The sequence below is a fragment of the Hydra vulgaris genome, chromosome 13 (genome assembly GCF_038396675.1).
Source record: "Hydra vulgaris chromosome 13, alternate assembly HydraT2T_AEP".
NCBI lineage: Eukaryota > Metazoa > Cnidaria > Hydrozoa > Anthoathecata > Hydridae > Hydra > Hydra vulgaris.
The window spans coordinates 32,940,289-32,952,354 of NC_088932.1; the positions used below are offsets into that span (position 1 = coordinate 32,940,289).

At 29.4% G+C, this 12,066-nt stretch overlaps 1 protein-coding gene across 1 annotated transcript; it reads right to left on the reverse strand.

The window, feature by feature from the left end:
* Positions 1-5,594: 5,594 nt before the first annotated feature.
* On the reverse strand, positions 5,595-8,504 carry LOC100199570 (galactose-3-O-sulfotransferase 2). The gene is made up of 3 exons (XM_065816854.1): positions 8,427-8,504; positions 7,520-7,746; positions 5,595-7,258 (listed from the first exon to the last, which is right to left on the reverse strand). The coding sequence occupies exons 2-3, from the start codon at positions 7,651-7,653 to the stop codon at positions 5,746-5,748; spliced, it is 1,647 nt and encodes a 548-aa protein (XP_065672926.1). The 5' UTR covers positions 7,654-7,746; positions 8,427-8,504; the 3' UTR covers positions 5,595-5,745.
* Positions 8,505-12,066: the final 3,562 nt, after the last annotated feature.

A 12,066-nucleotide genomic window follows, 5' to 3' on the forward strand; every position in this document is an offset into this window, starting at 1 on the left:
GTTCTGCGAGAATTTTTAAGTTTCCACTTATTATTAATATGAAGTTTTGTTCATAATCTTTTAATAATTTGCTTGCTTCTGATATTATAAAAGTTTTTCGTTCCTCAAGCTTTGTTGTTATTAACTTTTGGATGTTTTCTAACGTTAAATCCATATTTTAATTTTTAATAAGATTGATAAAAACACGTCCGTTCATATAAACTCCTACATCATGCGTACATTTCTTTCTCCATGATCGTTTACTATACTCAAAGTTTTTTATCAAAGTAATCGTTTACTATACAAGTATATGCACCGTAAAAACTATTGCACCCCAAAAACCACACAGTTACTTATTGGAATTGGAATGTAGCTAGTCCGATTTACACTTAAAAAGTATAAGGCTTTGATTTTTTTTTCAATAAAATGTTCGAGCTAGTGGAAAAATAAATCAGCTTTTTATTTTTATAGCTTTAAGTGATTATTTTGAGCCTTTTCTAAAAATTTCTCTGGTTTTTGAAATCAAATATTTCATTAAAAACACCATAAAACATGTAAATGTCAGATTAAGTTTACAAAGTTGACTTTTTTACAAGCCTTTAATTGCCCTTTTCAATAATAATTATAAAGTTAAATTATTTTGCAGTATTATTTTTTACATTTTTGAGCCAAGTTCAACCTAATAGTGATGTGGTTTTTGGGGTGCATTTAGAAAATAAAATTAAGAGTCAAAAACCACAACAAAAATAATGTTTAATAAAAACTTGAAATCATAATAACTTAAAATCATACATTACATTTGAAAAGAATGTTTTAGTTATACATAAATTCTTTGTAAAAACTATTCATCCCTCTCTGATGTATTACTATTTTAGTTGAATTAACTTTTCCTTGGATTTTTCCCTTTTTTCAAAACTGCAGCAGGAAAAATTATTTCAGGTTTGTTGTCCTCAACACGACACGCTAAGTTGCTGCACTGAAACTTTAAAATATTGTGGCATTTTGGACATTCCCTAAATATTGCTACTTTACAAATGTTTCCAGTACATACACATATCTCTTTACATTTAATAAAGATTTTCTTTACTTCTTCTTTTTTTTCTGCATTTTGCAATTGTGTTTGAACCTTTTGTTCTTTCTTTTCATTAAAGCTTGCAACTAAACTCAAAATGTCTTTAGCTTTCATGGACCCATGAATTTGAGTTATTCGTGTTGAACTGATAGATAGATTTGGTTTTACTTTTCTAATAGTCATAAGTCCTGGTATCTCCTCAAGTTGGATGCACTTTTCGTGCAGCTCGTTTATCAAAGATGAGCACTTTCAAACTTTTCTTTTCAATACAATGCTGATCCTCTTCTTCTATTAGGAGAGAACAAATGATGAATCAGGGGAAGTCAATGCTGATTGTATGGATGAAACTGATGCCTCTTCAGGAGTCTCTATGCAATTATCTGCTCTATTAAACTTGTCCTGCTGCATGAGTTCAATGCTCAAGGCTTCATTGGTTACACCAACTCGCTTTGCAGCTTTTAGGAGAGTGGGTTTTGTTGCCCATTTATCCCATATATTTGCTAGAATAAGCATGAATGCTTCTTTGTTTAGAGAATTGCCTCAGTAAACATTTCATCTTTTTTTTTTCGATATTCATGATGAATATTTTTATTTAACTGGTCTAAAAGTTGTGTAACCCATGTTGTATCTGGTGGGGTAAGAAACATTCATATGTCTCTTGATTGAAGGAATGACATAACATGATAATCAAATCTCGAGCTATGTCCATCTGATAATAGGACCACTAGTCTTTTAAAATTTTTCTCTTTTAAATAACTATCAAATTCCTTAAAAGCGGCCAAAAGTGTATGGCCATCTGATACGCCATGGTCTGAAGTGGTTACCAGTAGATATTTTATTTTAGCTGTTGCTTCATTAGATGCCATCAGGCTTGTTATACCGACATTGCCAAATATTACTTGACACATACAGACCTCTCCTGAAATTGTAAGTTGCAATTTTTTTAGTAATATGATCTCAATTCAAGTTAGTTTAAAAAGTTACTAAACAGTACAGTTTTATTACTTTACGTTTAGTGTAGTTAAATGTATAGTGAGACTAAATTAAACCAGTAAGTCTTGATAATAATAGATTTGTTAAAAAAAATATAGTTTAAATAAGAAAATTAGTTTTACATCTGAAAACATTGGTCTAAATTCAATCATTTTAAGAAAATATAAAATACTAAAATAAAAACAAACCGGAGAATGGCACGAAGGGATGGATGGTAACACATTCTCTGTTTTCTTTCTGCATTTATTTGGATTGATCTCCTTTCGATGCATAGATCAAACCAGAAGAAGTTCCATCAACACCATAATGAATAAATTATGGAGTTTTATCATTATTAAAAACTCTTGTGGTGTCAATATTTCCTTTCCAAGTACCTTCCTCAATGTGCTCGACTTCTGTCATAATTCCAGCAGCAATAAGCTCCTCTGCAAGCGCATCTACAATATGATTGGTTAAATTGACTATACTTATTTGCAATAAGAATTTAAAAAGAAAGAAAGGAATTAAAGAAGAAACACATATTTTTAACACAACTGATTAGATAATGATTTATTCTCAAGAAACATGGCATCATCAGTTTTCAATAACAAAAAAACCTATGCGATTGCGAGCAATTTCTTTTGTACAAATTAAAGCTCTGTTGATTGACACTTGTCCTTGACGTTGGACAGTTAAACTGTTATGTTTTGCATGAAATCTTAGCCAAAATGAACAACCAAATCTAAAAAAATAAATATGCAAACATAGATCAATTTTTTTTTATAAAGTATTTTTTAAAGTTTGTGAAAAATACAATTTAGTCTAACAAGTACTAAAGATTCTGAAAACAAATGCAAATTTTAGAAATACACTTGATTCTTTAATGCCAATTTAGCTGCAGATGACAATGGATGATATTTTCGTCCTCCTTTTAACCTCTTGTTTCATTAATTTAGTCAGTTGTGCTTTATTGACACCTTGCAAAGATCTATTTTTATTTTTCACAAATCGTACAATTGAATTCTCTTCCTCTTCTAATAATATAGAGCAGTATTGACGCTCTTTTCCTGTTTCTATTTTACCATCTAAACGTCGATTTATTGTCTTTCGATCTTTAATCAACGGGAAAAGTCTTGATTTCAGGGGACAACGTCCTCTTATATTGTTATCTTTGCACCATGCTACAGCTTCTGCCAACTGTTTTTTTTTTGCATTTGTGTGCTTTCTTGCAACAACTGCTTCTGATTTACTGCTTGGGTTTATTGACCTTGTTCCAAAACGTAAAGTAAATTTTGTTGTCATTTTAAAAATATTTTTATTTTTTATTTCTGTATAGCAAATAAAATTTATATAAATAAGTTGCTTTGACAGTAATTTAAAGCAAATACAAGTAAACCTAATAAAACTGCTACATGTGGTATAGTTATATATGTATAACAAAAATAAATAATAGTTATATGCAATTTTAGGAATAATTATTGGATAGTAAAGAAAAATTTATGTGGTTTTTGGGGTGCGTATGATGTGGTTTTTGTAGTGAATAACATGCTAAACAAAAAAGTAAGTTTGCAATCACATATAAAATCAACTCAGAATATAATATAACTACCGCAAAACAAATCCTGAAGCTTAAACTTGTTTGGAAAAAGTTTTATTTGCATTTTTGTTGATGTGGTTTTTGAGGTGCACATTGAAAAAACAATGACTTTTTGACATGGTAAAAAATAGTAACTAATCATAAATAACTTCCAGCAGCCCTCTGGAAGGAGTTATTTATAGTAGTTGTAATGAAAAATATTTAGAAAATTTGTAAATAAATTGTCGATAAGAAAATGCGAGTATGCCATCATTCTTGCGGTTTTTGCGGTGCACCTACCTGTAATCAAATTCTTTGTAGTAATGTAAACAAAACAAAAATAATCAAATCGTTTGTTTTCTTTGTCTGAAATCCAATATCAGAAAGCAAATGAGGAAAAATGAAAATAAAAACGAAAAATAATGAACAAAACTATTCCTTTGATTGATAATTCAATTTAAATTGTTAATAATTTAATTTGTTAACTTTAATTAATAATTTTTTATTTAAAGACTTATTACACCGGGACTAAAAAGTTTCAGTATGTGTTTTTTTTCCCACTACTACAGAAATTGAAATTCACAAAGTGAAACTAATTTAAGTTTCTCTAAATCAGCAAGAGTTTGTGAACAACACTATGACCAAGGTATTGTTATATATACACCATACATTTTGGTGAACGAGCACAGACTTCCGTAAGACGTCTATAAAATGTTTTGTAGACATTACAAGTTAATAAGATGTCTTTAAGATGTCTAACAAACGTACTGAATCCGATGAAAATGAAATCTCTCAGAAAAAAACTTGTATAAACTAGCAGGAAGTTGCTTGCATTCAGTAATATGTCTAGTAAAATTTTTTTAAATAACCAAACCATTGCAGTGATGTTTTTTGTTTATTTTTATCAATAATTGTTAACCAAAGCAAACTTAAAAACTCAAATTTTAAATTATTTAGTGTCTTAGACGTACTTAATAGTTAAGATAAAAGGCACATAATCACGATAAAGCACGATATCTATCACGATAATCACGATAAAGCACGATATCTATCACAAGTGCTATACTAAAGTATAGCACTTGTGATAGATATTGTGGTGGCGGGTAAGTTGGCTAAAAAAATTAGCCAACTTACCCCACCACCGGTTGGCTAAAAAAATTAGCCTTATATATAATAGTGCATGATGAAATGGTCAATTAAGAAGGTTCTGTGTAATTTTTGTCACTTTCTGATGAATGAATCTGAAGCTTTTCTGCTACTTCCAGACTGACGTGAACTGCTTGCTGAAATTTGTGAATTGATTTATGGAACTTTATTTGATGTTTGGTTTAGTGACCACTTTTAAAAGTAGACATTCATGAAACATTGAAAACGATTTAAAGAAACACAAAGAAATAACATTTGTGCCGAAAGAGCGATTAAAATCATGCTAGAAATAAAGTGCTAAAAAAACGAACTTAAATTTCATTTTATCAAACAAGTGATTATATTATTCAATTGCTATTTCTGAATTGTTTTTTATTATATTATTCAATTGATATTTCTTTATTTTTATTATTTCATAATAAAAATATAAATATGGCGACGTAAATGTCACAACATTTCCAAAACAGTTTTTTCAGATTCTGGGTGAGGTTTTTGAAATGAAATTATATATGAATTTTTATTTCAGTGTTTTTATACCAAAACTCACCTTACAGGACTATGGCCATATGAGAATGAAAAAATGTTGAAACGTTATTGTAGAACTTCTGCTAGATTTGTTTGCTTAAAAACCAAACAAGTAGAAAATTTGTTTGCCTAGAAACCAAACAAGTATTGAACTTTTTAAAAAGTTACAAACTATTCTTAGACTCGTTTGAATTTTTGTCAAATGAGTTAAAGAATAATTTGTTATTTAACTAGTTTTTTATCTACCTAAAACAGGTCTTGTAACACAAGTACTGTTTTACTTAAATAAAAATAGTCGGACAAAATTAGAGAGAACAATGGAAATAATAGAAATACTAAAAAAAATTATTTTAATTTGTTTTATGTTACAACATTTAAATTAAACTTTTAAATAGATTTAAAATTGTATTTTAAAGTACTTCATTATTTTCTTTAGTATTAAATAACATTAATTTGAAATAATTAAACTAAACATTTAAAGCCAAGGCAAAGTTTCATTTTCTGGCTGGGTCTTTACAATTGTTTTTCCATCAAACTTTAGGTCTTCAAGGTTTTTTTTTAACGGAAGAGATTTACCTGCAATATCTGCATTTGATAACTCCTCCATCAACTCGGTAGTTTTTGAAACTTTAATGTTTACGTCATTTGTATCAGAACTTTCTTGTATAAAATTAAGTTGGTTTTTTTCCTTGTGTTTATCTCGTTTAGAAGTTCTGTCTTTATGAATTATGTTTTTCTTTTTTTTAATTGTTTTACTATATTCCGGTCGGTTTTGAGCACCATAGATAAAATCTGTTGCATTTATTACAGGTATTTTAATAAAAATATCTGCTTCCTCAGTAGATTCGTCAAAGTTTTTTATTGTATCTCCTTCTAGAAGGTCTACCCATTTTGCATGTTGACCACGAAAGTAATCCATAAAATGAATTTCGTTTGTCAACATATGTCGACAAAAAGTTTGATTTTTACCTGTTAAATTTGCTTTAATTTTATATCCTTTAACAAAAACTGATGAGTATGCTTCTTCTACGGCCTCTTTTTCTATACAAAGTTTTGAGTATTCTTTGCGTCTTTTTTTAAGTTCAATAACTTCGTCGTAAAACCCTGGTCCTTCATCTTTAACTTGACGCCAAAATTTTTCGACAAAATAATTATACAGTACGACGTCAGCATTATTCCACGCTTTAATTTTTTGTTCCTGGTCTTGAGTAACGACGTTTCTTTTGTTTTGGCTGAGCCTTTCATTCATTTTAAAATAAACAACGTCGTCTATTTCCCAACAAAGTTTTCGTCGTAGTAATGTCAATGATTCGTCAAAGTGTTCCATTATTAAAAATAACTCAAAATCCTTGTCTAGCGTTTTTAAAGCACGCTTGATATAACTAGAATTGTCATAATGAGAGTGGTCTAATCCCAGATCAAAGAAAAGTGGGTTACGAATCAAATACAGTGATGGGTACTTCCTAGAAATTTCCATTATGTTTTCTGTAGAAGGTGGGTTGTTTAAAAAAAAATCCATAGCGTCTTCTTGATAGCTTATATCAAGTATATAAGGGAAACTCATGTACTGAAATGTGCTTTCCCATTGTGAAACTGGGTGCCGAAGTACGCTTATGTACATTGTATCCTCGCGTGGAAATAATACGTTCATCGATTTTCTGCTGTATCGTGCGTGGTTAGCTAAAAAGTTCGGTCTCTTATAAGTATTAATGGCCGAACTTAAACGAAACTTATTTGGCCAGTCAAACGAATAATACTCGGAACCTTTAGGAAGCAATACAGTTTTGTTATGTTGAACTGCGTACCGATTTAAAATGTTCGTAATTGTGGAAGATCCAGTCTTATGAGTTTTGAGAAATAAAACGTATTCTGTCGGCCGGCATTTTTCGTTTTCTACTGATTTGACAATTACGTTTTTGTTTTTTATTTCATCACTGCGTAAATCGTTCTTTTCGACTAACTCCTCTTCTACAACGCGTTTAACAAATCTGTATGAAAAAAAAATCTTTTCAAAATGTGAAATGTGCGTTATTGGTTTTATTATTTTTATTTTAATGTACTTAAAAAAAATATTCTTTGTTCAAAGTATACAGCATAGCAATAATTTTTTAACTAAAAAAACTGAACTAAAGAAACAATTTAAAAATAAACAAAAAAAGCGGCATAAAAAACGACTTATTACATACATAATAAACACGTACATTAAAAACTACAAACAATCATAACATAAAAAAAGTTGCTTTCTATACCTGCCATTAGTTGAGCATTGTGAAAGTGAAAAGTAATTAAACTTGTATTGCACCACAACTAAGAGGGCGCAAGAAAAAAATGCTGCTATGAAAACTCTTTTTTGATTATTTCCAAAACTTTGGCAACAAAGCATAGCATAAAACTATTGGAACTGTTAGATCATGATTGCCAAATATATATTTTGAAACTTGACAACTGTAATAGCTTTCTCTATTAAATTTATGTTCTGTAAAATAAAAATTCTAAAATTTAATCAATTTGCCAATAAAAGCACGATAATAGTAGAGTAAAGTTAAAATTAGATTCTATAAATAACAATAATAAGTAATAAATTATAAAGTTTATAAATAAAAATTAATAAGCTTAATATCATAATAACAAATAACAAAAAATATTATAATAAATAGATATTTATAATTTTATCTTTTAATTATACATTTATTATATATAACTAAAAACTCTTTAAATTGAAAACTTGATAACTTTGAGGAATTTGTGTATTCCAATATTAAACGATTAAAAGCCGAAATTTGATGATCTTTGAAGAGCTAAACAACATTTTTTATTGATCATCGTAAAGCTATCAGAAAAGTCATTTTTCAGATTACGTAACATAAATAAAATTTTGGTGAAGTTTTGAAGGAAACATCATATAAGAAGAAAATATTGTTTTCTTTTTGTTTTAATTTTTTTAATAAACTATTCATGCTATATTATTTGTTCATATAAAAAGAGTATTATTTAGAAGTAAACAAATTAAAAATAATTGCAAAAAAATAACGAACTTGAAAAGTGCAAAAAACTAGCAACTTATACGTTTTGCGGCTAACCCGCAACTTAACAATAACACACTCAACTGGCAAAAAACATAAATACACACAAGAGCAAATTACAACGCAAGCCTACCTGGCTCCATTTTACAGTTCCGTATTTTATAAATTATAGTTTTTTCTTTTAAACCATCTTAAAGCCGTGAAAGATTTTTATAAAAAATATTATTTTTGAAATTTATTCTACAGCCAATCAATGAAAAGCACCAAAAGTTTTATGCCGAAAGGACAATGTTGTGCATTAATTAGAACAAGCGACATAGCGTAGTGTTTTAATTCAGAAACAATACTTTATAATATAAAAATATTTATTGGAAGTAATGCTGATTTATATACAATAACAAAAATATAATGAATATTTTTATTAGTTGTATTATTTTAGCATTTTATGAGCAAGCATAAAAGTCAGCCTTTTTATACTTGCTTGAGTTTAATACTGAGTTTAAGACTAAACTGTTTGTTTTTAGTATACAGTGTTTGTTAATGTATGTTTTCATCGTGGATTTATTATATTCGCAAAATCAAGTTATTCGGACCGCAGTGGAAACTTCTCTTTTGGAATTAATTTTTTTCCCGCTCTTTATATTATTTTTAAATCACGCCGTTGTGTTTTTACTCACATGAAACCTCTTACTAACCGCTTAATTGCTGGTTTATATATTATTAGTATTATCAAGAAATTTTATGTTTATGTTATTTGATTTTCTTAGCTCAGCTTTTTCTTAATTTCACACACCCGTGGTCGTACCGAAAGATCTTAAAGGAGGGAGGGGGGAGGGGATGACATATCTGTTTATTGGCGACTAATGATTTTTTAAAAAAAGAGCGTCGTTTACGTTTGCTTACGGGAAGAATTTTTTAAGTTTAGAATAGAAGGCAAGTATGCTGTGTTTAATTTGACACAATTTTTGTAGAGAAGATAAAAAGTAATTTTTAAGTAGAGTTTAATTTTTAAGTAGAGTTTAGGTAAAAACGTTATTTTAACTTTACCCTCATTAAAATGTCTGATTAGGAGAGAGTGGGGAAAGTGGGACGCGGGAGAAGGGGACAGCCTAAAATTTTTAATTAGTAGTGGTGCCTAAATACTGTTATTTAATGTAAGCAATTAAATTTCTTTCCCTCTATTTAGCAGAAATTGCTTTGTTTCCCAGCGTGCGCTAGAAGCCCTAATATCGAAATGCAGCTTAAAAATAAGTTTAAATTTGGGTAAAGTGGAACAGAAAAAAGAAATATTTATGCCCCGCCTCTTCCCGTCGTCATTTGATTATTTCGATTGGCGAAAGTTCTTGAACATTTTTATGTCGATTAGGTGATTTTATAACTTTATCACTTTCTATTTAATAATTTGTGTTAAAATGTTGTTTTAAATTTATTTTTCCCACTTCTACTCACACTTGACCTACTTTTCCCCAATGGGACGGTTTCTCTAGAGGCAAAAATTTGTATATTTAGTTATAATTGGCTGGAAACCTAAGGGGATTGAATCGGTGCCTAAAAAGAAGGTTTATTCGTAAAAACTTGTTTGGTTCAGTTTATACATCAAATAAAAAAGATATTGCAATTACCCGAAAAAAAATTACGTGTACCACTTCTCCGTACTCTCCTCTATTTAAATAAATAATTTTGAATCATTGAATTTCAATAATTCAGAAATTTCTTGTCCGACAATTATAATGACTCGAACATATACTATTTTTTATGCTTTATTTATTGATTATTTACAAACTCTTAAACATGTCATGAAAAATCTGGATCTGATTAGTGAGCAGCTCAGCCAGCCAAGAGATTTAAAAAAATGATTATCATCTTTTGATAATCATTTTTTTAGTATAAAAAAAAAAAAATTATCAAAAGTTTAGTAGTAAGTATGAGAACTTCCACGGTTTTATCCAAGAGATGTGAACAAAAAGAATATCGGTGAAGAAGTTAGCCATTTTAACAATACTTGCAAAACAAATATCTAGCAAGGAAATCCAATGCAGCCACTCAATCAAATCTTTGAGAAAAAACTTGAACGGCTTTTTCCATACATTTGCATTACGCTCCGGATTTCCAACGTTTATTCCTAAGTCAGTTGCTGAGGGTGAATGATCGTTTAGTAAACTAAAAACTGTAAAAAAAACTCTCTCTGTTTGACTATGGATCAGGATCGCATTACTTATATTTGATTATTTTGATTGAAGAAGATTTGACTAAAAAGTTGAGCTACGACAACTTCATTGATATTTGGGAGGCTAGAAAAAAAAAAGGCTAGATTTTGTTGATTGATATATTAATAGTTTTAAAACTAATGTTTTGATTCATACTTCAGTTTTGATTAATGAACTGTTTCTCGATCCAGAGAATTAATTTTAAAGCAGAAATGCGCTTATAATACTATGACATAGAAATATGCATAAAAATATGATTATAAAATACAATGACCTGAATCATAAATAAATAATTGCTGAGTTCACAAAACTTTTAAAATTTTAAATGTTTAAAATTTTATAACTTCTTGGTTTGAAAAAAGGGTGCCGCTCTTCATTGCTCCAACCATTCTAGAGCGGAAAACTTTTGGAGTTCTGAATAATCCTACAAATATATTTATTAAGTAACGGTGATGGAATTAGTATAACTTAAATAACGTTGATGGAGTAACAACAGTTTAAATAACGGTGATTTTTAATGCAATGTGTTGTTATTTTTTTATTTTTTGATCCTTTTTTGTTTTGTGCTCTGAAATTTGAAGTTTAATATTAAAAAAAAAGAATATTCAATTCATGATTTTAAATAAATAAAAATTAAACATTTCCGTGTTTTAAAAAGAGGCTTAATAACGCTTCTAGTTATTTTTTAATAATAGTTTTATTTATTACTTTATCAATTTTACGTTTGTTTTATAGAGTTAACGGAGTTGCTTATTTTTAAATTAAACTTTATATTTACGGAATTTTTCAAGGGGCTTGGCGATAAGACATTAGTCTTCTTCTCACCCCTGCTACCTAAATATCTTCTTAGTAACGTACTCTCCTCTACCTAATTATAGGGGAGGGGGGAGGGGAGGGTTAAAATAAATAAATAAATAGCTTAGGGGAGTAGACACAACAGTAAAAATATCACAGATTGGGGTGTTGTAATTGTTGGGGTGGGTGGAGATCTCAAATTAGTGTTGATTGGAGGAAAGGGGTTTGATTGAGATCAATAACTCAAATGTAGGTAGTAAAAATGACGAAACCGACGAGCAACCTGATCTACCACCAACTGACAGGGTAGTGGATGCAGATCCTGAAAGTCCACTCTCAGATAATCAAGATTTAAAACTTGTTAAAGAACTCTTTCTCAAGATTAAAGACGTTGAACGTCGGTGTAGGAACTCCTTGTTGCCATGCCTTGTAAAAATGGAGGGGCAATTAAAAACTATTGGAAGGCAATTGCAAAAAGAATCTATGTAATGTTTCCTACTGAAATAAATAGTTTTATATAGATAAATAGATGTATTTTTTGTATGCATAATTGTGTTTTTAAATTTTGTTTTTCCGGGGGCGAGGGGAGTTAATTTTTAGAGAGGGTAGATGTTTAAAAGAAAATTCTTTGTTTGGGGGTGGGGAGTAGTAATTAATTGAAATCGAAGAGATTTTTTCCAAAAATTGAAGATTCATCCCTCCCTACCACTACAATTAGGTAGGGGAGAGTACGGATTGTATATATTTACTCAGCAAAAAAAAAAAAAACCT

What these genes read in the sequence shown, in the direction of transcription:
- LOC100199570 (XM_065816854.1), bottom strand. Translation starts at nt 7,653, where the DNA reads ATGCTTTGTTGCCAAAGTTTTGGAAATAATCAAAAAAGAGTTTTCATA. An exon ending in CAATGCTCAACTAATGGCAG is followed by an intron (nt 7,259 to 7,519) that starts GTATAGAAAGCA and finishes TTTTTCATACAG; the next exon opens with ATTTGTTAAACGCGTTGTAG.